Source organism: Lampetra planeri, chromosome 16 (assembly GCF_965212315.1).
Source record: "Lampetra planeri chromosome 16, kcLamPlan1.2.h2, whole genome shotgun sequence".
Classification (NCBI taxonomy): Eukaryota; Metazoa; Chordata; class Hyperoartia; order Petromyzontiformes; family Petromyzontidae; genus Lampetra; species Lampetra planeri.
The window spans coordinates 10,490,978-10,518,390 of NC_136122.1; the positions used below are offsets into that span (position 1 = coordinate 10,490,978).

The 27,413-nt window shown below is 45.5% G+C and overlaps 1 protein-coding gene across 5 annotated transcripts in view; it reads right to left on the reverse strand.

Annotated features, from left to right (window-relative positions):
• Window positions 1-981: 981 nt before the first annotated feature.
• Window positions 982-27,413, reverse strand: part of NR1H4 (nuclear receptor subfamily 1 group H member 4) — a 108,916-nt gene continuing 82,484 nt past the window's right edge. For all 5 annotated transcript variants that reach the window (XM_078601550.1, XM_078601546.1, XM_078601545.1 and 2 more), the window contains exons 9-10: window positions 8,382-8,495; window positions 982-7,015 (exon numbers count right to left, since the gene is read on the reverse strand). In XM_078601550.1, coding sequence (XP_078457676.1) covers window positions 6,777-7,015; window positions 8,382-8,495 — 353 coding nt within the window. In that variant the 3' untranslated portion in view covers window positions 982-6,776. The remainder of the gene's footprint in view (window positions 7,016-8,381; window positions 8,496-27,413) is intronic.

The window sequence follows — 27,413 nt, forward strand, 5'->3', positions numbered from 1 at the left end:
GATTGCCTCTTCCTGAAGATATTCGCGTGGCTGACGCTGAGTGTGAAATCGATTTAGTGCCATCGAATTAAAAACATCCTCCATGCAAAAGGATTTTCTTTGCTGTTTTAACATCTTAACACCTGTTTTACTGCCAGAAAGGGTAAAACCTATTGTTATATTTTGTATCGAAAGTACTGCAGTTATACTGAACATGGTAATACTGCACCGTATTTGCAGTAGTGCACATACCAAACACATTCCTGCGGAGGGAGCTGGTAAGATCGTTGGGTTGCTCGGTCAATGGCCAGAGTCAACGGCGGCGTGGTGTATTCCGCAAATATGCACAAGCCGGCGTGAGTAGGTCAAACGTTGAGTTTTATCAGGGCACCACGGGGTGACCAGCCCCTCCCCACCCAGCCCCACCCCTCCCACCCCCCACCCAGCCCCACCCTCCCCACCCAGCCCCTCCCCACCCTCCCCAACCAGCCCCTCCCCCACCCTCCCCTCCCAGCCCCTCCCCCATCCTCCCCACCCAGCCCCTCCCCTTCTGGCAGGTGTCGATCTTCCAGCTCATCAGCAGAGCCAGGCTTGTTAAACAGACACTATGCTCGACAATAAAGGTTTTTGTTGGGTTAGATCGTCTAAATATAAATGTGTTGTTAAACCCGCCGTCACACCCGACACAGCCAATTTGGAAAGTTTATGACATGCTTTGGTTCTTTCGGTAAAGTCACGTAGATAGAAAGCTTTAAATCGAAAAATAAAAATAAGTCAATAAAAATAATAACAAAAAAACACTAATGTATACTGTCGCCTGGTTCTTAATCGGAGTGTACTGGCAGTTTATAAAGTAGACTGTAGCAATGGTTATTAAGCTGGGTGAGTTTACTTGACAGCCAAAAAGTCACCACATTGTCACGCTTTGTTTTTCAGGGATTTTTGAGAATCTTAATTTAAAGCAAACTGACATCCATCGGACACAAAAACACATAGAATGTATGTTATAAAAGCATGCCATTTATTTGGAGCAATCACAAAAACAGTTTTTCTCAACAGCAATTGAGCAATACGTATGCAGTAAATAAAGCAATATTTTCTGTACCACAGTGACCTTTTTTTTTACAAGAGAATGCCCTGAAAAATACTCATTTGATGGCTCAACTACACGATTCAAAATATCTCTAGCAGGATCTGCTGCTGCTGTGTTGAGCACTAGAAGCCTGCTGGTGCAATCACGGTGCTTTATTTGCAATATCAGTGGATATGTATTGCGCCTGGGATCTTGCACACAAGTGCCAGGTAATGAGGAATACACTTTTATAGTTCAATATCAAGCCGCACACTCAAAACAAAAAAATGCATTTGTAGAATTGACTGGCATAGCAACCACAAGGAGAGGCATATTCCTTTTTTTTTGCAAATGCTTGAAATGTTGCATCAGCAGCCTAAGTGTCCACGAACATTCATTCTCACGAGAATGCCATTACCAGGAAATGTGCACATGTTTTGAATGGATGAAATCAGAATGCAGCCCTTGTTCTATTTGTGTAAGGATAGCCAGTTCTGCATGGTAGGTGGTGGAGGAGGCTGTTAGACTTGTCAATGTACTACGGGTAGTTTGCCGTACACTGCCTTTTACTGATACTTATTTTGAGTCGCGTTCGACAAAAGGGCTGAGGTTTACGGCAGCGATGCAAAGACGATGTTATGAATATTGCGCCAACATAGGCAAGCCAACAGGTACAACGAATCCTGCAAACCTCTCGTGAGGAGATCGAATACGCTCCACAGACAAAAGCCTTTGATCAATACAAGCAGGCGGGAGGTTGACGACGGGCGTTTGGGCGATGGACTGGTTTCCGAGACTCATCGATTAACATCAATTTAGAAAAGGAAATCTAATTATCTCTCCCCCCAAGGCGAGGAAGAGCAAGTAATCACGCCTGCGATGTTTTCCTTTACATCTGCTCGGCTGTCTGCCTGAACCATCTGCACCACCTGCTTGTCCTTCTGCACATACCTACGACGTACACCTCAAAAGAGTAGCTGGACACATTGTGACAATGATTTCATGCTAGTCGATAGACCTACATTACGTGATATAGTATTTGGTTGCATATTTAGATCAAAAGCCGTGAGTCACGTGGAGAGGCGTTATGGGCATAACTGAAACGCCCTGGATGTTCTCTTCCATGTTAACCGTGAAGGCGAATGCCATCTCCATCAAATAATGCCCTTATAACGCAGTGAGATGTAGCCGTGGCCCATTGATCAGCACATGCTATAATGTTTCCTAGTGAAAGAGGATTGGCTCTTGGGCCTCAAGAGAAATTGGTTATAAGGTCAGTAAAGTGTCTGGCATAAGAGCATGGGGAGCTCTCTACACACTCAGAAATATTCTTCACTGCCAATGCTGAACTTCTGCAAGGACAATTTGTGCACTATTACGGAGAGAGAATGTGATGAACTGTGGGGAAATAAAATCCGAAATAATGTGTGAAATCAGAATACTGAAATAGTGGCCAATGAACGCGGGGCCAACAGTACTCATGAGGAATCATTTACATTCTCTGAAATGCTCCCAATGAAAGTGACACCATATGAACGCCATAAGAACGCACACTCATGGAGCAATAGAAGGTCCTAAGTAGAGGTTTGGCTGTGAATTGTAAAATGGTTGTACAGGATTAGATAGCAAATACACGAGGGAAACTGCAGTGGCGTAATAGTTCGTATACGAGGTTTGCAATCCAGAGGTCACCGGTTCATTCTCCTTATGTGGCAGCTGAAACAATGGGCTTTTTTTAAACCCCGCTGCCTCTGTCCACCCAGCAGTATGAACCAATATACCCATTCGTCAATCGGCAGGCTGCATGTGGTGGGGTAAAGTGTGGGTGTACGACCACTTGTTCTAAGATGTCTGGCCAGCATGATAGTGTAAGTCAGAGTACCGTCCAGTGGAGGGCATTTTTACAGCAGTCACATGAGCAAGCCATTGTAGGGCTGCACTTTTAACTTTTTATTTACATCTGGGTGCTAAAGAGTAAGGTTTACGCCTGCAGGTTTGTAACCATACAGATTCATGCAGATTGCCAGCAGTGGTACAGCAATTGTAAGGCCAGTAGAAAAAGTTGTGAAGCTGGTGATCTTTTAAATTGGCCTCCTTTAAAATGTGTTTCAATATTGTAATTGTAAATTAGTGGAAGTAGCTCAGGTATTCTGCTCCAGGGATGCAGACGTCACGACAAAAGTAACTTAGAAGAGTAAGTTAATTAAATGAAATATCCATACTCTCTGTTAATTTAATACGGCAAAAACAACACACTGCGATTACGTAGAAATCAAGTAATTGCACTTATATTCAAAAACGAAGGTAATAAAATATATATTACAGTGTTAAAAAAATAATCGGACTCCATAATTATACATTGCATATAAAACACACAGCTCATAGGTATGTATCGTGCACATTTGGAAACTATATTTCTTATAGCAAAATAGTTAAAAAGACATCTTAATTTTTTCATGACTCGCCTGAAAAACTTACATTTTAAAGTTGACACTCCGAGAACGTGGCACTTTTCACGACACTCAAGACTTCCACGTTACCAATTTAACTGACAAATTCTTTGCAGATGTGTTTCATTTCACCGGAGTTAAATTCCCAACCAGGGTTAACATGAGTGGCGAGTGGTAATCCAAACCTGTCACGGTTCCCCTTTTTAACCAAACCGCACTGACCAGCATGTTGAAGTATGGTCAAACAAACCCCATGATTGAATGCAGTGCATTGACAAAGTACGATGAATTACGACTTTGTGTCCATTGAAAACTGCTTGCAACAGACTAATGTCGCAATGTCCATTTGATATTGATGTGGTTATTTGCCGCAAAACAACATTATTTAAATTCTACAGAGAAAGCTCTGCTCGGGAATATATTTGGGGAACTTGGAAAAAGTTCAGTAATAAACTACTTTCATTACAAAAAACGAAACCGCATGTGTTTGCAACTCTACTGGCACTGCCAAGGATGTGAATTTTCACACCGCTTAATCATTGCCCTGCTTTGAAAAGATCAGGGTACAAGGGATATGGATGATGAGTAAACAAAAAAACATGTGACATTGCTTTAGAGTCATGAGTAAGATTTCAAAAGTAACTGGGTCACCCTGGAAAAACAGACCTACGGTCTTCACGGGCTACCATTTGGTTGAAAATAATACGAACCAACCTACCTACTTGGGATTCTGCCATGGTGTCATGGTTAGCATGGCTGGGCTTGCAATCCATAGGTCGCCGGTTCAATCTCCTAGCCCGGCAGGTGAAACAATGTGGTACATTTGTTGAAAGCCCTACCTCTATCCACCCAAGAGTATGAATGGGTACACCGCAGTCAGATGATTGGCAGGTCATGTGCGGTAAGGGTAAAGTGTGATTACCCCCACCTCTTCCAATATAACTGGCCAGTGTGGAAGAGTAGGCCAAACACCTTCTAGAGCGGTGTTCTTCACAAATTTTCAGAGGCGGGGTGGGGCACTTTCGCCAATAAGACATCATCGGTGTGAGGGTCGCCACACCGCATGCAAGGGGTTTTTTCACATTTGCGTATTGTCAGGGGCCGCACGCTAGGGGCCGCACTAAAGGCCGCCAGGAGCCACCAGTGGCCCCTTGGGCCTTGTGGAGGCAGTTCTGCCCGGCAACAACGTGAGCGAGTTTAGTCATGGCAGAGCCGCACCCTTATCTCTGTTAACCTACCTACTGACGTGACTTAGCTATACAGATTGAACCAGATTGTCACCTTAACAGATGATCATCAAGACACATTGCTAAACGTGCTAATGTAATGTCTCTTTCAGCAACAATGGGGCATATCGCCAAAAACTATCAGTTTGGGCCATTTGTTTACGATAGAAATCAGGTATTTGATATTTACAACACACCAATTAAATCATGTAGGTGTAGATAAACATGGATAAGCCAAAATATGCAATGTTTTAGTATTACATTAATATTTTTACTGGTTCACCAGATATGTGTATGCAACCTTAACTACATTGGAAAGCTATACAATAGAACAAGGGTAACATAAGGTACAATTTTAATTATGACAACAAAATAACATCTACATTTGATTTGTAACATTATCAACGCCACTTTTTTACATCTATAAACGATATGGTACAAAAACATCAGCAGCAACTGCCATTTACTTGAATGTGGATGTGAAACCCACCGGATCTGTGCCAGGCTTGACGCACTGAGAAAGTTGCGTACGGTTGATAACGATATGTGGTTGGTAGGTCACGGCAGTAACCCGTGTTAGGGCATTGAAGGGCAATAATGCCCCTTTGTTTACTCGGCAAAGCCTCACAATAATCATACATCTATAATGTTGGGCCAACTCCATAACGATGGTGAGGGTAGTGTGGTTGGCAGAGTTAGAAGCCTCGAATCAACCTTCAATCAGTGGGCAGTTCTTGGTTCTTTCGGTAAAGTCACGTAGAAGGGAAGTAATAAAAAAACATAATAAAATAATTCTCACGACGTTTCGGCCACAACGCATGCAGCCGTCCTCAGGTGAAGACCAGGTCTGACACTGTCTCCCCGACAGACCTGGTCTTCACCTGAGGACGGCTGCTTGCGTTGTGGCCGAAACGTCGTGAGAATTATTTAATAATGTTTTATTTTTATTATTTTATTACTTCCCTTCTACGTGACTTTACCGAAAGAACCAAGAAGATGAATCCCTGCAGTCACGAAAGCTTTAAATCGAAATTCAGTGGGCAGTTGCTAATTCTCCTTTGCTGCCCCCATGGTATGGAATTGTTTTTCTCCTGACATCTCTAATGTGGACTCCCTGGCCCTCTTCAAGTCCAGACTCAAAACGTTCATTTTTCATCCCCCCCGCCCTCTGTCCTTGACCGCGACTGTATCTTTCCATCAAAAAATACATATGCCAATTATTTCCTTATAGTGCTTTGAGATGACGTCGTATTTAGGTCCTAAAGCATATGCATCCAATTCATATTACAGTATGTTGTACAATTCGGATGGGTGAGATTTAATTGGGAAAAAATGCATCACAATTAAAGAAGACAGTCCCACATACCGCTGTTTTTTATTGCTCTCTTTCCTGTGTGTAAGCAAAACAATTCAGCAGGGGGGAGGGGAGGGGGGGGCACTGTGAGGTGACAGTTTGTCCACAGCAGGGCAAATGAAGAATAATTGAGAGTGCTGTGTGCGCTGCCACACACGGAAGACAATGGGACCCTTGGAGATTCTCCTGATCCAGCCATTGGTTCAGTTACAGCCTGAACCGATAAAATATATATTTCACAAAATGTGTACAATATTCTGCCTCAATGAATCGAAAGGGATTTGAAATATTTCGCGAGGTAATGGGGGGGAAAATGTTTTTTTAACCCACAACAAACTTTGTAAAAGAAAATTCTGTTCGGACAGTTAATTTCCGAGTCGTAAATAATTCAACGGCATGTCTGAAGTATTATTGCTGCCGTGACCATAAGAGAGTGGCATTGTATCAAATAACGTGAGCGCCTTCAATAACGCAGAGCGACCACGGCTTCCACTGTCTAGCGCGTGTCACCGTCACCGCAGTCGCACATTCACGCTGCACCGTGCACACGTGACGACCCCACGTTGTTACACTTCAATACAAAACGTATAAAATGTACATGTAAGCCAAATTCTGGAGAGTGAAAAAAAACTCGGCGGACGAGGAAGATGAGTGGGATACAAACGAGCGAGCGAGTGGATCTTGAGCAGCTGGCGTCACTGGATGTCCCAGATCTCGCAGAGCAGCGGAGTCAGCTTCTGGTCCTGCAGACGCCAGGACATGAGCACCTCCGAGTGATTGTGGTTGAGCGTCCGCAGCTCGGTGAGCTTGCCCACGAGGCGGGCAAAGTGCTGGGGGTCCTGTCGGTGTTGCTGCTTGGACAGCTTGTAGAGGATGTCCAGCAGAGGCTCCTGCAGTGACTCGACGAGGCGGTGGCCGCGCACGTACGGTCGATCTGCGGGGAATGGAAGTTTGTTTTTTTAATTGGCATCATTCGGTCGACTGAAAAGATCCACGCCCGTTTTCGTCGCCGCATCTTTTCACCGACTCTAGAACGGCTGCGATCGGCGTCGTGTTGCGAGACGAAGGGCGGCGCACGTTTTGAATTCCCCCATGGAGAAGGGCATCGCCTAGTGTCTGCGGAGCGGAGTGTGGAAGGTGATATCACTGAGGCACTTGTTTGAGATCATACGACTGCGTCGGCTTTTGCGGTGGCGCTGCTGTATAGCTCGCAGAACGTGGAGCGAAATGTCGGACGTCATGCCGAACAACACGCGGCACATCCCGAAAACGCGTCAGAGTACCTCTTCTTGGTTCTTTCGGTAAAGTCACGTAGAAGGGAAATAATAGAATAATAAAAAGAAAACATTATAAAGTAATATAATAATATATAGAAACGTCGTGAGAATTATTTAATAATGTTTTATTTTTATTTTTTTATTATTTACCTTCTATGTGACTTTACCGAAAGAACCAAGAAGATGAATCTCTGCAGTCACGAAAGCTTTAAATCGCATCCGAGTACGTCGGAGATCCCTTCAAGTGCTCCCTCGGCCACGCCAGAGTTCTGCACCAGAGGTCGCAACCGGGAACCCGATACCCGTACCCTACCCGATACCCGGCTACCCGTACCCGGCCGGGTACGGGTACCCGTTTGCGACCCTGGTGCGGCCGGGTACGGGTACGGGTAGGCCGTGAGTCACTGGTGAGTAACCGTTTGTCACTCATTTCGGGTAGGGTACGGGTACGGGTAGGGAACGGGTACCCCTACCCGGCCGGGTACGGGTACCCATTTGCGACCCTGGTGCGGCCGGGTACGGGTAAGGAATCAAAACCCCGTTTGTGACCTCTGTTCTGCACTCCCTTCACACCTGTGCTCGCGAGAAATGTTTGTTTCATAGAAGTTAAACTGACATTTTCGATTCTCACTGTCGGAATTAATTAAGTGGAAATATAAATTAATATTGATTATTTTTCTGCCTGCGGTCATTCGTGGCCAAGCTGAGACCATGAGCTCATTACACCTGAGAAACAGTGAACTTGCAGCTGGTTACCTGGAGGCACCAGCACAGTGCTCTGACCAGTGACAAACCCGGCCACCTCAAGTGTTATGCGTTGACTGACTGATATGACTGGAAGATGCACCAATTTCTCGCCCCACTGTGTCATCTCGCTGTGTTTTTAGCTGCCCGGCGCTTTGCCCGTGCTGGTCACCCACCCCTTCGTGTACCGTTCCGGCCTTCATAGGTGCTCGCTAACAGCACTTGCCCCTACAGTCTGTCAAGGTTATGCGGGGGATCTTTGTCTTTTTTTTACAGTACCTGCTGAAAGAATGGCGGTCGCCGTTAACAAAGCGTACTCTGTCTCCGTCGCGTTGAGATCTCCCATGCTGCGGTAGAAGATGAACATGGGCTCGATGAACTCCTCCGCAATATCTGCCAAAACAGAAACGCTTTAATATACCAGGTGAAGCCCACTGAGCTATTAGTTCATTTTTAGAGGTCACACGTGATGGCTTACCCCACCGGCTTATATGATTACATGTGGGAATTTGTAGTAGCAGCCAAATCAAGGGGCCGTCCATAAATGACGTCACGCGATTTTGGACGATTTTTACCACCCCCCCTCGTCACACGGCGTCACAAAAAGTCAGACCCCCCCCCTCAAATATGAGGTCACAAAGCTCTGCCCCCCCCAAAAAAATATAAAACATGCTTCAAATCGCTTTAAACTATTGTCATTGTAGTGCGTATTTAATGTGGCGCTGCACTGTGATGTTGTAGGAGAAAACATTTATCAAAAAATCTATTTCATTAAGTAGAACGTGTTGTCTATATTTATCTAAAGTTGCGCATTTTGATGTGACGTCACATTTCTCAACCCCCCCCCCCCCCACCTCGTCATACATCGTCACAAATGTCTGACCCCCCCCCCCTCCCCAGGTGCGTGACGTCATTTATGGACGGCCCCTAATATAAATGCATGTTTCTAAATGTGGAAGGAAAAGACAGAATCAGAATCTTTATTTATCCTGGAGAAACCAGAGGGCCCAGAGAAATAGCCCCATGACCACGACAGGGAGAGAGCCAACATGCAAACTCCAAATATACAACTGGCATCGTCAGGGTCCAGGATCGAAGCCACGACCTCCTGTATACCCAGCGAGGAAGAAAAAAACATCTCGCCGAAATTACAGTCTTCATGTCATACAAGGCGATGCGTTGATGCAAACTGCAAAGGAGCATAATTTATTACAACACCCCGATATTGCGCATTACTCAACAGCGCGACAAGGTGATGCATCAGTGCAAATGTGCCATCAATATGTCAGAGCTTAACACTGTTTGCATGCAATTTAAATCAGGACTGTGACATTTCAAGCGGTCTATTTCTCGTCCATATTATTTGTCTGCGATGTGCACTGGACTTTGGGCATCGCCACAAGACAAGCGCTTCTCTGGCATGAAGATTATTTAGCAAAATTGACACACACAAGAGTAGTGTGCACATGTCGATGTGTTGTAGGCGGATCCACCATATTGTCTGGATAACAAGACCCTGCAGAATGTAAGATACATCCCACATGTGTGATCTGAAATACAGGGGAATAAGTGCGTCTCATCAACCCCTCATTTTAAACGATTGATTATGGATTAGATATCGTCAAAATGAGAGCTCCATATATCACAAAGTAACGAAGTCAACTGAAGGAAAAACAAGAAAAAACAGAACGTTGAGGAATCCCAGACGGACAACATCACTCACAGAGCCACCGGCATGTTGTCGTCCAATGTTACATTTTTGGTCAGATTCTGACTTCAACCAAATACACCCAATCCCCCAGCCCTGCCAACACCCTGACCACCAACTCCATCCAAACCCCCATTTCTGCCTATCGCCTAACCTCCGACAACTGCACCCAAACCTTCAGTCTTGCCCAGATCCTGACCTGCACCAATTCCTCCTGGTCGAGCGGTTACCCCCGGTGAATCCCCGGCACAAACGACCCAGACCAGCTACAATGTGGATGACACAAGCAGACATCTGACCCAGCAAAGCCCTCCACAACAGACGCAAAATCCGGCCAACCCCTCTGCTAGACATGCAGATGCCTGCATAGGTGGATCGATGCGGACATCCATTCCGGCCTACCCCCTCACCCCTTCGTAACACCCTAATTCAATTTCGATTTAAAGCTTTCGTGACTGCAGGGATTCATCTTCTTGGTTCTTTCTTTTGCGACAGTGTCGCCTCGACAGACCTGGTTTCACCTGAGGACGGCTGCTTGCGTTGTGGCCGAAACGTCGTGAGAATTATTTTATTATTTTTATTTGTATTATTTGATTACTTCCCTTCTACGTGACTTTACCCTAATTCAACCCAAAAAAACAAACGCCGTGCTCTCTTCCAGGAGACGGCTGCAGGGTGACTCCTCTTACCGACAAAAGGGCTTTGATGATAAGATTGTGTCACACCGATCAGAGGAGTTGGCATAGCGTTACAGTACATGGATGACAGGAAAGGGTCGATAAACGTGGTACGTATGCAAGCAGTTTCACTGTTTTACATATAAAATGTATGCCAATGGCTGTAATAGGTGTTGTGGGCAGTTTGAGGGCAGCACAGCTAAATTTATTTTTGTTCTATACCCCGACTCCCACCTCGTCTTCAATCCGCACTGGCCAGAATGGTGAAGTATGGCCAAATATCGCTCATGGGCTGTACATGGTCAAATATTCTTCACGGGATGTACATGTGTATGATACAAATCTAATGTACTAAATGTCTTACAGCACTATATTTAAAATATATATATCATTGTACATTTGTTTATAACTTGAAATATTGCTCATAACTTGCGTTATACATTAATTTGATAATATAGTGCACACAACGGGAGAGAATGCTGCTGGAATTCGCTTAAATTACAGGCAGTTTCGCATGCATAATGCAGTAGTTGTTATGGTTACCGGTGCGGGATTCCCTGTCCACCTGGATTCTGCCGTAATATTTCATGGTGTCTAGAAAATACACGGACGCTGATTTTTTGTTTTTTTTAAACAAGAAACCCACGCGGAATGGCTTGGGATGCGTCTCCAGCAAAGGTTCGAATCGCCGTTCGATGCATTGCTTGAGGTTAGCTGCCCACCGATTCTCAAGAATTCAAGAATTTAAACACGGTCCGGTGTGTTTGTTCGGCGCGATGTGCGATGTTTCGCTCCACGTCTGGGAGCTGCTTCAAGAACGGGACCGAGCTCATGAAGGTATGATTTTGCTGTTTGTGGTGGTGAGATGTTAAACACCTCGCCTGGTATACAAGGAGAGCGTGGGTTCGATGCCGACCCTGACGCCTGCTGTATATTTGGAGCTTGCGTGTCTCTCTCCCCCGTGGTCGCATGGCTTTATCTCCAGGTCCTCCGACGTTTCCATCCACATTTAGAATCAAAGTGCGTTCAGAGTATTTGGCTGCTTTAAACGTCCACGTGATAAGCCACTTTGTTGGGCTATCATTTGTGGGCAGGTCGCTTCTGAAAAAGAGCTCTGTAGGCTCAATGGATCTTACCTGGTCAATTAAAAAATTAACTCGTAAAAACAAAGTTTTTCACTATAAATCCTTTATATGCGTGGAGGCTAGAGTCCTCTCGTCCTCTGGCTTGAGATGGCTGCCACCTATGGGTCAGATGATTGCCTGCCACCATTAAGCAATTGGTAATTAAATATAATTTATTTTTTCCTAAAAAGTGTAAAATTTTGGAAACATTTTTTCACGAAAATAAATTGTCACGCACAACGAGTATGTGTGCAAAATGTCAGCTCGATTGGATCACGGGAAGTGGGTTAAAAAACGACCGAAAGATTTGCACGGTCGTAAGCACGCAAGCAAGCAAGCAAGTGAACTTAATATAAAGGATTTAAAAAAAAGTTTAAATCGTTATTAGTTAAATGATGAACGTTGGTTTTCACACGCCCGTATCTTAACAAGTGCAGCTGTTGGCGTTGTGCTCGATGGGCAGAGCGCTAATCGATTAGCGGTCGATTAGCACGGCTGGCTACGTACGGTGGGAAATAAGATCAACATACACACATGTGTCACAAATGTAAATATCCTCATGTTGCAACTAGATGTAAAGAGCTTCCGTTCAATGTAAAAACGGATATTGTTTGGATGAAAGGAGTTTCCGCTTTGCTTTTGTTTCATCAGAGGCGTGAACTCACAGACCAGGATGAGTCTCGTTCGCAAGTGATACAAGCCTGGAGGTTACCAAAATGACCAAAAGCAAAACAAATAGCAGCAAGGAAGCAAATATAAATCAAAACAAACACAACGTGTGTCTCATGGGGAATTGAAAAGACATCCGCCCTGACCTGATGTAGCCGTACATTTGATGATGTTTTAACACAAAGGCTTTCGCGACTAATATCATCTATAATACAGGGGAGGGGGGTGCGGTTGGCTTAGATCGCGTAAATACAGGTGGTCCCCGACTTACGATGGTCCGACTTACGATATTTCGATCTTACGATGGCGATAGCGATTTGACAAAATTGTAAAATATATTACATTTCGCGCGGCAGGAAAACGCAGCAGCGTACGAGGTACGATGCTGTACGTTGGGACGCTGCCGGGATGTTCTGTACGCATATAGTTTATACAGTACGGTACTGTAAATTGCTCTGTTTTGCTAAATTATCACCATTCTTTAAGACTCCTGGGTAGGCTAGGCCATTTTCGACTTACGATATTTTCGACTTACGATGGGGTCGTCGTAACGCATCTCCATCGTAAGTCGGGGACTACCTGTATATAATTGTGTCGTTAAACCCGCCACCACCCGACACAGCCAACTGGTAAGGTTTGTCACGTAAACAAAATGTGGCCAATTCGTCACTAGTACAGCCACTCCGGTGTGTTGGAGAGCAAAGCCACAACATTCATGTTCTGTTTACGTGACAAACCTTATTAACTGTCTGTGTCGGGTGGTGGTGGGTTTAACGACACATTTATATATTTACGCGATCTAACCCAAAAAAAACCCTGTAATTATGTTTGATGGTGTTCACAAATCTGACTTTCACAGATCCATCCGTACCGAAGTCCTCAGTTGAGTCGGATATGCGATGTTATACTGTATAAATGTGTAATTCATCTGGCTGATTACACAAATATATATTTTGTGGGAGAATAAAAAAAACTACAAATGGTTCAAACAGTCCTATCTGTCCAATCTAGTTTCGGAGGTCTGCAATAATACTGCGATCTAGTGCAATTATAATACTTTGCCGGACACTCGGGAACGACCGAACGAAAAATAAAAATGTATACGTTGCTACAAATGTGCCCTCAAATGGGAGATACTGCGAAGGTGTCGTGATGTAGAGGCACATTTCCCGAGTGCATATCCGCAACGCATTGAAATAGCTCTCAGCCTCTCACCCCCCACAACGTGGTCAGATACAAGTAATATTTAAAAAAAAAAAACTTTGAAAAACACGCTTTTATGAAATGTACTAGTAATGGCAGAACTCCACGACTCCAGGAAGTGGCCCCGAAGCTTGCCGTAACGTAAGGGACCGTAGCCAATTACAGCCAACGTCAGTTGACCGTGGACAATTAGACCCAAGCCGAAACATAACATATAAAGAACACTGTTTAAAAATATAGATAGTTTTATGATACGATATAGCAGAGGTGGGACAAAGTCATTGTTATGCAAGTCCAAGTCGAGTCGCAAGTCATCAAATTCATGACTCGAGTCTGACTCGAGTCCAAGTCACATGACTCGAGTCCACATCTCATAGGTGGGACAAAGTCATTGTTATGCAAGTCCAAGTCGAGTCGCAAGTCATCAAATTCATGACTCGAGTCTGACTCGAGTCCAAGTCACATGACTCGAGTCCACACCTCTGCGATATAGTATTGTCATCAGTATGACGTAAGTATACCAAGTTTACAGTCGATACCACATTGGGAAGTGGGTTAAAATTGAGTTACAAGATTTGATGATACGACAACAACAACAACGACAACAACAACAACAGACAGAGTGAGTTAATAGAAAGCGTGTAATAGAAAGCGTGGACGCCAGGCCCTCCTCTGACAACGGACAACGGCATTGCACATCCACCCCGCTCACTCAGCTGACTCTCGCCGCATCGGAAGCGCGATATTCAACATTAAGTGTATGGATTAACCGCTGTTGGGCAGGGATGGGAGGGGTGGTTTGGGATTTATTCATTAAGTCCGGGGCGAATATTGGAGCAACGGCGCTTCGCCTCGCCCATCTGCACGGCGCAAATTTGGGGCACCTCCCTTCCTGCATCCTGATTGCGAATTACGGCACGTGGGACTCGCTTGGCCGAGGTGGGAAGTTATGCGCGGCACGGAGTGTCTTGCCGGGATTACGGGGTCACCAGGGAATAACTTAGGCGAACAAAGCTGCGGGGATTATCCCATCTCGGCAATGCATCAACGTCAGACGAAAACATATTGTTTTACGGGCAAAAAAAAAATACATAAAAGATGTTTTATTTATTATTGTGCAACTACTTCAGTCTGACCCGGTGTGTGTTGCGTAACGTGCTGTGCCATGCGTCTGTCTGCCTGTGTGTCAAGGCAGTGCTATTTATTGATGGATCTATGTTGAACTTCTTTCGCGCCGTACGCAGCCAACCGTGCAAATCGGATGACATCCGTGCTATGTTTGTGCGGTATATGTAAACACACTGAATGCTAATGCATGTTTGTGGCTATCTACAAAATGTGGATCGACATACAGTCGTTGCATGTTTACAGAATGTATATGCACATGAGTTACGTTCTCCCTATGTAAACATCAGTTCTCCAATGGCAGGGAAGAAGATATTTTGGGCACCCCCCCTTCCCGAGCAAACACTGCCCAGCTTGGCCAGTATGGTCAAACAACTTCCACGACCCACGTGGTGTGAGAATTGTCTTCGCCACGGCGTTGTCTGACAAGGGGCTGTACGCTATTACTATTACCATATCCAATATCAATGCAGATCCCTCTGATTGGCTGAGTGATGTAAATTATATTGATGTTCCAAGATAGGTAAAAAAAAATCTGATATTTGCCACAAATATAGTCACGTCCGTGATCATAACCAGAGGAATTGAAAAACTCAACGTTTAAATTGGGGCCTGCAAACATTGTTGGCCAGAGGTTGAATGGCTTCACTGAAAGAGTAGGGTCAGCCAAAAAGTTTTACATTTATTTAGGTCTCATGCTGACCATTTACAATATATATGATACCCATCAGCACCAAGTTATTTTCCTCCCATGGACTGTCACGCTAAAGGCAATCGAACTGAGGCAAAGACGAAAAAACAGTTATTCAAAAACACACACGTACAGTATATGTTTTTGTTGTGATAGATGTTTTTCTTCATTTACAATTTTAAAGACGTATACAGTATATTTGTATATCTATACATACATACGTACGGCATTAGTAACATTAGTAAAAAATCCCCATTACACAATCGTAGATTTATGACATATTGTACCGCATAAGGTGCATTAAATGAAAAGCAGGTTGTGCCACGCAGCAAAGACATTAGCACGCTTCCACCCTTTATGTGTAAAAGATGGCACGAATTAGTCACACATCATGAACCTCTTTAACAGTGTTGTTGCAGTGCATGAGCAGACCTACCAGCCAGCATGTTCTTTGGCTCATTGACCGTGACTAACTGCCTGCAAAGGAACAAGCAACCAAAGCTAGCAATGCTAAAGCTATTTCACCTTATTTAATGACACTCGCTCCTCCATAATTAAGCACGCAAATAACACAATACTGTAATATGGTATCATACAATTGAAGGAAGGTAATATTTAGATCAGCATCGTAGTCATAAGCAGAAGCCATGATACATCTACCACTGGGTGAAGGCCTCCTTAAGCCGTCATCATCTCTCAAAATCCTGCGGTGCAAACATCCACCGAGCATCTGTACACAAGCTGACTTCACCGCTCCATCTCCTCGGTAGGCGTGCTTTTGAATTTGTTCCGTCCCCTTGGCTGTCGCCGTTGAAACATTATCCGGCGCCTATCATCGCGTCTAGCAATGTGTCCTGCCAAAGCCCTCTGACTTTTCTTAACAGAAAGTTTGTATACAATTAATATATAAAATTGTAGTAATATGTAATATTAATAATAATATACAGCCCTGCGTCTATCCACAGTCGGGTGAAGGCCTCCTCACGACCAGTTTTACCATACGGCATGATGATGATTACTGCAGGTTTGTGAAGGGAGAGAGCTCAGAACCAGATTAAATTCAACACACCACTGATGCTAACTAAAGTCGTGAATCAGGTTCAAGCTTCGAAGAAATAATAAAACTCTTCTTTATCAAGAAAATAGCTTCAAAGTCACAATAATTTATTCAGGAGGCTAGTGCATTTGGATGTTTGGGCAATTCCATGATATAATATATTCCTTGTGGAAGAAGCTGGAGTACACAGAGAAAACGAACCACTCAAGCACCCAAAGTTCAGCACAGATGGATTCATCAATTCATTTTCTGTGCTGCCATTTCATGGCCACCTCTGAGCCCAGAAAATCTGGTATGTTCTTGACGATTATCTGCTTGAAGACACCTGATCTCATCAGATCTCAGAAGCGAAGCAGGTTTGAGTTCTGTTAATATGCGAATGGATGACTACCAGGGCTTGCCAGGTGTGGTAGGTTTGTGGCTATGAGGAGGCCTCGAGGTGGCGGAACTGTTACCTCCACCATGTGCGTCGTGAGTTTTATCCCGGTTCTCTGGTTTCCTACCACAAGGACGACGCTCATGGATCGCATTTGCTAAACATCGCAATGCAGAACCATCCTGGCAAAATTTCGATTTAAAGCTTTCGTGACTGCAGGGATTCATCTTCTTGGTTCTTTCGGTAAAGTCGCGTAGAAGGGAAATAATAAAATAATAAAAATAAAACATGATAAAATAATATAATAATATAATATAATAATATAAAATAATATAAAAATATAAACATTTTGAGTCAGTGAAATCTTGAGAGTCGGTGATTAGCACGGTTTGCTACGTATGGTGCAAAAGAAGTTAAACATATAGACATGCATAACCATCATCATAAACACGGCCTTATATATGAATCTTAATTATATATAAAAAAAAATGGCAGCCATATTTTAACCATATAATCTTACTCGGTCATTAAATTACATGAATTGGTTATGTAAATTTCGCAGGAACAATCTGTCAGGTGACGCGGCACGGCAGTTACTCAAAGGCCGAAAATTACAAATCTACGGGGGCTGTAGGGTGCGTGTTATTTTGGGAGCATTACGCTTCTGGCTTGGCACAGAGCCACTCACACCAGATGCATAGGGACCCCATGTGTCCCAAACCGTGTGATTAATCGATTCCCTTGGCTGCACGGGAATACATTTGTCTGCACGTTACAAGCATGTTACAATCCTCACAGGCGGGAGATGGCTCTTATAAATGCAGTCAGCACACAAAGCTTACATCTAAACTAAACCATTTTTACTTAACCAGGTAAGGCCCACTGAGCTATATAGCTTTTTTTCAGAAGTGACCTGGCCACAAATGACAGCTCAACGAAGTGGCTTGTCATGTGCAAATGTTTCGATTTAAAGCTTTCGTGACTGCAGGGATTCATCTTCTTGGTTCTTTCGGTAAAGTCACGTAGAATGGAAATAATAAAATAATAATAATAAAGACAGACCTGTTCTCCACCTGAGGACGGCTGCTTGCGTTGTGACCGAAACGTCGTGAGAATTATTTTATTATGTTTTATTTTTATTATTTTATTATTTCCATTCTACGTGACTTTACCGAAAGAACCAAGAAGATGTGCAAATGTATCACAGTGAGGTGCTCTAAACGCACGTTTTCAAATGTGGAGGGAAAAACCGGCGGACCCGGAGAAGAATACACGTGAGCACGGGGGAAAACATGCAGCCAGCCTTGCAGAAGGCGGTGGCAAAATCAAATACGGTTCTATTCCCTGACAATATGTATTCATGAGATGGTCGGGTGGCTCAGAGGTCAGAGCGCTGAGCTGGCAATCCTGAGATCCGGGGGTTTGAATACGGGCAGCCAGATGCCTGTGATTAAACCAGGTTCCCAAGTTGATTGTCTCAGCCTGGTCACCAATGAGTAGACGAAAACTAAAAACCCATCACGTAAAATTTGCTTCTGCACTTAATTTGGATACATTTTATAATAAAAAGAAAGATATCGTTCGATTGTCACGTGATTAATTCCCTCCCCCTTGAGCCAGGCTCTGCCTATGACTGCCTCCATCTACAAAATAAATATTCTCACTGCTTCTGTGCAGTGTCTGGATCACATTGAGATACCATTAAATAAAAATTGTGTTGCATTGTGTAAACGGTTTTCAATAAAGTCAGTTTTTTTGACTGGACAGACTTCCCACCACTCTATTGTATTGCCATGCCAAATGCACATAGGTGGCTCATGGTAAATGTGTTGCAGTGTCGATTTCCACTGACAGGCACCGCTTACAAATGCCCATGGCCTTGAGGAAGGAATGGAATATTTGTCCAGGTACCCCACTCAACATTCAATGCAGCTACATTCAGGGCCAGATGAACTTTGATATGGACCCAGGGTTGTTGTAGTTTTGGGAGACCCCTCTTTGTTAAACTAAATTCCTTCCCTTTTCTGTTTTCCCATCACCCATGCCCAATGCCAAACACTCCATCGTCATTCATCTCGGTCATTTCGGTTCTAGTTTTTAAATGTGATATGAATTGTCAAGCTAAATGAAAGTCAAAACTATTGAATTCGGTTTATGATTGGCAGTAGCACAAATAGTAAGCACAAATAGTAATGCGATGACATTAAATTAAGAAATCAGCGGGGAAGTTTGATTGCGTTGGAGGCATTATAAATCAGTGAATGTATTTTTTTGGGGGAGGGGGGGCTCTCAAAAACTGAGGCCCCAGGCTGCAGCCTCTAAAGCCCCCCCCCCCCGTATTAATCCGGCGCTGGGTACATCCAAGCCTTCGCGCGTTCACCGGACCTCTGGCCCATGCTGCTCTTTTCTCTCTCCAAAGCAATCGACCCCTCTTGCGCAGAATCAAGCGAAGGATAACATTCACGTGCGCGGTGCGTGTGCATCTGGGGCACCGTATAAAGGCTTTCAACTGGCGCGCTACGAATCCTCGATCGAAATTCATCCGTCTATCCTTCCAGTAACACAGTAACCCTGGACTCTCCGTCCACACCGCCTTGAAGGCGCTCATTTGTCATCCGAAATGAAATTATCAGGAATCCTGCTGCTGCTGCCAAGGCCTGCGCCCATCCCCTGCTCCTCCATCGAAGGCATCCAATAGGGAATGCACACCGGCTGGACGTGCGGTGCCGCATAAAGCTAAAAGAAAAAATTCCAGTATCGATCGTTTAGGTGGTTAAAAGCCAGAACGTCACCGACAACTGTGAAGGCGCAGATCCAGTTGACGAGACGTGACTGGCAATTTAATGCTAAATATAGTCGCGCTGATCAAGCTCATGAATCTGCAATGCTCCGGATAAATTTGCAAGTAGGATATTTTGATTAGTGGCTCATTAGCGGTTTCCACAGCTCCCCAGAGTGGTGGCGCATCTGCTGTGCAATCTCTGAGCACTGCCTGCTGAGGGTCCAGTCTACATCTGAAAATTAACCTGTTCGTCTTTCCAATAAAAAATATTGGCCTTTTGTTAAAAGGTAAGCACGAGGAAAGAAAAATGCAATACAAATAGTGTTCTTCCGCATGTACCATCTCAAAATGAGTCGGTGAATTTTTGTTTTCAATAACTAAACTATTTTCCAAAACATTTGTAAGATTAGACGAATGCCTGGTGTACAACATTATGCTGATAATTTCCTGGTGGATAAAAAATCTCACTCACTCGCGTTGGACAACAATTACATTTTCAGATCATAATTCACAATGCGCAACAATGCGCTCGTAAAAGCTTTTGCATAAGAAAGTAGATCTGCATTAACATTTAATGTTATATTACAGCAGTGATATATGACTCTACAGCCCTAACTATGCCATTCTCATCTTATTATGAACCTAAATTACAGTAAAACTAATTGGGTCGCAGAAAGCAAATGGTTTGCATTACCAAATATTTACTCTTTTCTATTGCTAATCGCATGAGCAAAGATTGTCCAAGTAATTAAATACGTACCATTAATGAGTGGACCGGTGGTGCAATCATGAGCACAATGCGCCGGATTGGATTCCAGGCCACGGCGAACATCAGGGTCTCCCCACCCTTCATGAACCCTCACAGTGCCAGCGTGGTGACTAATAACCAACCATTCACCATAACCGACATGGCATGGGAGGCCTTCATCCAGCAGTGGATTGAGAAAGTGTCTGCAAATTACCATTGTTTTTATTTACAGCAAACAGTTCTGTAATAATCTTTTTTTTTATATAAATTGACAATGTATTCAGCTATATCACAGACTGACCAACTACTGGCCTCTAGGAGCTTCACATAGTCCATCTTTCTAACTTTACACATTATTCACATTATTAAAAATATAACAAAATACTTACAAATAACCCACCCCAAAAAAAATTACCTAACGTTATTAAATTTAAACATTAACGGTGGGGCCTATCAAGCCAACGGCAACTGTGTGAGAGAAAGATTTTTTTTTAATCTATAAACCATGAGGCATTAATGCTGCAGTAGCCAATCCATTCCTTGAGATCTGAGCTCCCGTGAGCTCCACTGTCCGATCCTCCCAGGGGAGGTCTCTGTGCCGTGGCCATATGCCTGGTTACGAGGGTTGCCACCACCACGGCGATACAAAGAAACCGGGACAAATCGTGGGAAGAAGACGATCTCACAATAAGGGAATAGGGGAGAACTACGTGGGGATTGCATTGTCTTGAGCGGTGTGTTGTTGTTGTTGTTTTAATGTCCCAGGAAGACTTGCAGATTTCCCAGGAGGACCATCCTCGGAAAACCGATACAAGTAGCAAGCATGCTGGTCACCAGCACGAACTATGGATTTTTTTTATTTCTATAAAATAGAAAGAAATTTTAATTAAAAGTACACAGCCCTTTGTCTATCCAATGCTGACCGAGGGCTTCCCGACACTGTGTCAATCATGGGGATTGCTTGACCCCTAAGTTCACCACGTTGGATGAGTGTGGATTTGTGAAGTGATGGGGGGGGGGGATCGAGTGAGGGTTCCGATATCACTCGCCACTGATGTTGGCGATGACCGGCAATCAAAGTCAGGTCGCAAGCGCGATAGACAATTGTGCCACCGCTTGGCCAGTGCTCTTTTTTGAATTCGTGTATTCCGTGCGTGCAACTCGTGAATTACGGGCGCACGCATTTCCTACCGGTTTTTGATGAAGTATCCGATGCCATCACAAGCGCGCGAGATGAGAGACGGCCCACTGACAGTGGCCACGAGCGAGTTATTTATTATTTTCCCTTTGAAGATAATTATTTTTCTCACCAGGCTTGCAATTTTAACGAGCGCAAGAACCTACCCGATCTTGTTATATGGTACATTCATCATCATAATCAGTCACGGTCAATCCACGGCTGATTGAAAACCTCCCACAGCCACCAAGGGTATATTATGCTATGTATTACATTTTATATGCATGTTTTCATTATGTGTGAATACTGGGGGTTGGCAGTGGCACAGTGGTTTTCTAGCACTGATCTATGAACCTGGCCACCTGGGTTTGGTTCCTGGCTAACATCAGTGATGAGTGAGTTCTCAACTGGTCCTGGGCCCACCGTTCACCAAAACACACCGACCACCGTGGTGAAGTATGGTCAAACAACACACCCACATCTCCTCTTTCTGACGTGTCTTCAGGTCGTACCGCGGCGCTGGTCGGCACGATGTCCGACGTTTCGCTCCGCGCGCGGGGGAGCTCCTTCAGCAACCGAACGAAGCAGCTTACGTTCTGCCCGCGGTACAAACCCGAAGCCACAAGCAGAGAGCTGCAACCCCCACGATCCACACAGCATGGGGAGAGGCGAGCGGGCGGGGTGAGCGGCCTTCACCAAGCAATGCATTGAGAGAAAAAAGGCCATGAATGGTGATGTGTGTGTCTATATATTATACACACAGCGTCACGTTCAAAAGAAGCTCCCAGGTAAGTGTCGAACGGCTCATTTGCACTTCTGAACCTTGGAGGGAACACAACCCGAGCCATCCCGGCCTCGACGATGCTAACGAGCGCGGCCGTAAGGAGCCCTCGCCGCGACGTTCTCGCGATGCCGCGACGTTCTCGCGACGCCGCGCCCGCTCGTTAGAATCGGAATTGTAAAATGCGAGGAGCGGGTGGGGTGGGAGGGACATTTCTCTCTCGCGCACGCTCCTATCAACGCGGAGCGGGACCAGGATCTTTCAGCGTCGCTCCCCCCCACCTACCACCACCCATAACCACCCACCACCCCCCACTCCACCCCCCACCACGACCCACCCCACCCCCCACAACACCCCACACCCACCCCACCCACCACCCACCACCCCCCACCCCCCACCCACCACTACCACCCTCCACCCCGCACAACACCCACCACCGCACCACCCACCCCCAACCCCCACCCACCACCCCACACCCACCACTACCACCCCCCACCCCACCCCACCCACCACCCACCACACCACCACTACCCCACACCCACCACCACCCACCACCCCCCACCCCACCCACCCCACCCACCACCACCCACCACCACCCCACCCACCACCCACCCCGGCTCTTGTCGTTGAGTGAGTTGGTGTCGAGAGGGCCTTGGGTTGTCGCGGTGGCCACGACAGCCTAGAGGGGTGTAAATCCGCTCAGAATAATGACCGTAAGGCAGAGAGCCGTAGGCCACGCTCTGGAAGTCATGAAGAGTGCTGTTCTCCTGGCGGATGGTTCTAAGTGGCTATTGGATAGATTACAGATTAACAAAACACCGTATTTGTGAATGCTAAAAGATCTCTACGTGGGTGAATGTCCTACTCGTGGACAATTCCACGTGGTTATTAGATAAACAATAAGGGTCGCCACTTCGGCGAGATGTTAACTACCTCGCCTGATATACAGAAGGTCATTGGTTCAATCCCAACCCTGACGCCTGATGTATATATGAAGTTTGCATGTCTCTCTCCCCGTGGTCGCGTGGATTTTTCTCCGTGTCCTTCGGCTTTTCCCTCCATATTTCGAATCACGCGTTAAGAGTATTTGGCTGCTATACATTTCCACGCGATAAGCCACTTCGTTGGGCTATCATTTGTGGCCAGGTCGCTTCTGAAATAGAGTTACATAGCCTTACCTGGTAAATTACAAATAATATAAATGTGTAATATATAATATAAATAGAGATCGTATTGTATTCTACTTTTATAAACAGAAACAGAGGTTTGCTTTCCTACACCGCCCCATCCCACCCCCCCCCAAAAGTATTTGAATAGCAATGTTTATGCATGGTATCTTTATACTCAAACGATGGTTACTACACGTGTGTACAATTCTAATCAATGTACTTCATAACGTGGTCAGTTGCACCCCGTGGATTTTTCAATTGACTCAGTGATTTTTCGACGGTGCCACCACAATATCCGCAATGTTCGACTAAACAATCACACGCGTAATTAGCCGACGACAACGGCAATGTCTGCGGTGTTGTCTTGCGGTTTAAAATAAATGGAACCCGCAGCATTTCACCACCTCGCCAGAATAACAAACAAACACACACACAAACGACGGTAGCTCCAATAGAACGCATCTAACGCCGTCTTTCTTTTAATAGCACGTCCCACTAATAAACTGGTTTTAATTTAGGTCCCCACTTCGCCGTGATTAAATAATGCGTGGTCTTCCTGGCTCCATTCCGCAAATTAATCGATTGTCACGCTCAGCAATTAGCACCCCCTGCGACGGAAACCCTGACCTTTAATGGAAGGTCCCGGCAAGATATCGACCGGCCTAGATCAAGTTATCCCTGGAGACAGTGACACACTGCCTGTGCACAACGTGGGCGAAGCAGCCTCCCTCCCGCCAACCAGAGCAGGTGCGTGGCAGGGCCCGTCAGCAGCAACTGGGGATTTGGGGCCAGAACGGAGCAGAGGGGGAATCGAGAGGAGCCAGGAGAAGGGAGGAGGGAGGAATGGGGAAGGTTTGATGGACGAGCCAGACGGTGGCGGACGGCGGTTTGGGTTGGCTACGTGCGGTGCGAAAGAAGTTCAACACGCATACACACAAACACGGATGCTCTGATAATTTTTCGCATCGTCTTTGAGACTGATTGGCCTACACCAGAGACAGCCTTCTTCATGGCCTTGTCTCACCAGTGGTAGACATTGCATACATAATTACCAGAGCATGCATTGCCACAAGTATGTGTCGCGGTGCCTCTATTTGGTGTTTGAGCATCTTAACACCTCCTGTGTTATTACCTGAAAGGGTAAAACCTTTTATTATTACTATTATGTTTTCATCACTTTGATGATGGCAAAAAGGTCCCGTAGATATACAGCGCGTACGTACAAGGCGGCATGTCGGAGGGCATAAATAGGGAGTTGGCAGCCAAAGGGAATCGAGCCCTGAGGATTGGGAAAACGAAATGGACGAGCGGGTAGGTGGTGGACGTGAGAAATAGAGAGTGGGGGGGGAGGGAGTTGGCAGCCAAGGGCTGGAAACAGACGGAGGCGTGACCTGCATCCGAAAGCCAGGAATGAAGCCTTCTGGGAGGAAGGGACGCGGCACGGAGCGGCCTAGGAGGGGAAGCTGATGGGAGTTTTGTTTGGCTGCGATGGAGCACCAGGGGGTGCTGGGTACGGGAAGGAGGTGACTGCACGGTGACTCGGAGCAAAAGATGTAATTACACCTCGCACCCCAACCCCACCCCTTCCCCACTCCCAGGGAAGCAGCAAAGACTTGCGACCTTTAGCTCACAACTAGAAAAAAAAGCCCACTAGCGAACCGTTGCACGGACACCTTTCGGTCATAGACCCCATGCCGGAATACAGCAGGTGTACTGACGCATGATAATCCTACATTATCGTACCCTACATTTCTTTACTGTAATCTATGAACAGATGTAGAAATGAATGCATGAAAAAGTACAGAAGAAGAAGATAATAATAATAAGACGAAACGTTTTAAACATTTCAATCGGACAAAATAATTGGAGATGATCGATGTAGCGTGCCGTAACAAATTTCCGGAACCGCGTTTCGGCCCGCACCGGCTGAAACGAAGCACGGAGCGTGCCCCTCGCCTCCCGAGCTAAGCCCAACGCCGCTCCACTCGAAGCTAGACAAGGCGCACGACGAGAGCAGTGCCATCACTCCGTATTGTTGCATTGTTTTAGAAGCACGTCACTGACGTCAGTCTGGGCTGACAACGTGGAGGCTATGGGCGTTAAAGCCAAGGTGCGTGAACGCATCGGCTCTGGTGGGGGCCTGGGGGGTGGGGGAGTCAGACCGACGGCAGTCGTCTTCCATCTATGAACGAAAACTGTAAACTATTTTTTTTGTATTTTACCAGGCAAGCCCCACTGAGCCACACGGCTCTTTTTCAGAAACGATGTGGCTATCACAAGCGATAGCTCGACGAAGTTAGCTTATGATCACGTGGAAATTGATAGCAACCCAATACTCAAAATGTGGAGGTTGAAACCGGAGGGCCCGGAGAAAAATCCATGCCACCACTACGGGAAGAGAGATATGCAAACTTCAAATTTGCAGCAGGCGTCAGGGTCGGGATGGAACCGACGACTTCCTGCATACCAGGCGAGGGCGTTAACATCTCGCCAACGAGGCACATCTCTGGCTGGTGCCAACGACATTAATGCCCTGGCTTAAAGTGCCACGCCACCAATCCGGTTAGACACTGTGGGCAGGGAGGATACAATAATAATGACAATACCATAGCATCCTAGTTATAATATGCTCTGGAAAGCAAGGCACACCTCAAACTTTGGGGTAATAAAAACATATATTTTTGTCATCTAGAGAATACGGTATTTGTATGGAGAGCTGTCTTCCAGAAGATGATGATAATGAAAGGCCTGCTCTAAATTGAAGTGAGATGTCTTCTAGCTAAATTTATTCTGAATGGGTGGCAATGCTGGTCAGCTTCTGTTCTCTGGGTGGTCATATGGGGTCGTGGTGAACTGTGCTCCAAATGATTCAGGAATGCGTTGCTTTAAATTGCATTGTTTGTTTGTTGTAAAATTGTGACTCGTCCCTGCTGGACATCTGTTGAAAAGAGCCCAGGAGCTCGTCTGATTTCTCCTGGATAAATAAAGATTCTGATTCTGAAGTTGCGGAGAGATGACTTTTGGAAGATTGTTCTGAACGGCTCGTAATGGTGGTCTTCCATCCTCTGCTTGGCCATGTATTGCTTTGGAGACCTGCACTGAGGAAGATGATTGTAAACAACGAGATGAAAACTTGTCTTCCCGAACACAATACATTCTGCAGATGGCAAGAAACCCCCCCAACTTTCGCTTAAAAATAGGGTGAAATAAAAGTGCACCTTATAATCCGTGTGAACACGGTGATGATATTAGCGTTGCATTGGGTTTTCGTCACATCAGGAAGGACAGAAATGTCGGATACGTGCCGCGACTGTTCGTATGGCGGCGAGATACAAATGCGAGCGAAACGCGGAGCCTTTTCACTCAGCGTGAGACGACAAGAAACTCGTGCGCGCGTGTGACACAGGTGCTGACACGCATGCCTATCAGCCCATCACTCATGCCGCTGCCCTCCAAGGCTTTGCTCTCAATGTAAATGCATGATGACCTTTGTACAATGCGGGAGATCAAAGCAAGCGGATGTCCTTTGCCTGGTACGGCGATGACAACAACAACAGCAGCAGCAGCAACACACGTATCCATCTATAACCATAGCAACAGCCGTTTTGTTTTGGCACACAGCTAGCTACAGCTGTGGCCTGACAATGTGCAATCGTTAAAAGCACTTGTTGGAATTCCGCACAGAAAGCACTGAGCCAGGCAGTACTAAACTGGCTTCTCACGAAAGACTTGCAAAGGTACGCGTGTATGTGTGCAAGTGAAGCCCTTTGCAAATCCACTGCTGGCTAACGGCCTGCCCGATGGCCGTGTCGGTCATGTTTTTTTTTACCACTATACTTCGCCACGCTGGTCAACGCAGGTTGTTCATTTCCATTATTTAGTCCAACTGTTATTTGTACCCGCAAATGCATAGTGGAATTTGGTAAACAAAATACTATCAGTAAGTCATGTTGAGGTTTCTCTGGGTTGCACCGTGAATGCAGCATGACTCACGATGCAGCGGCGACTTTCTGGAAACCGCACA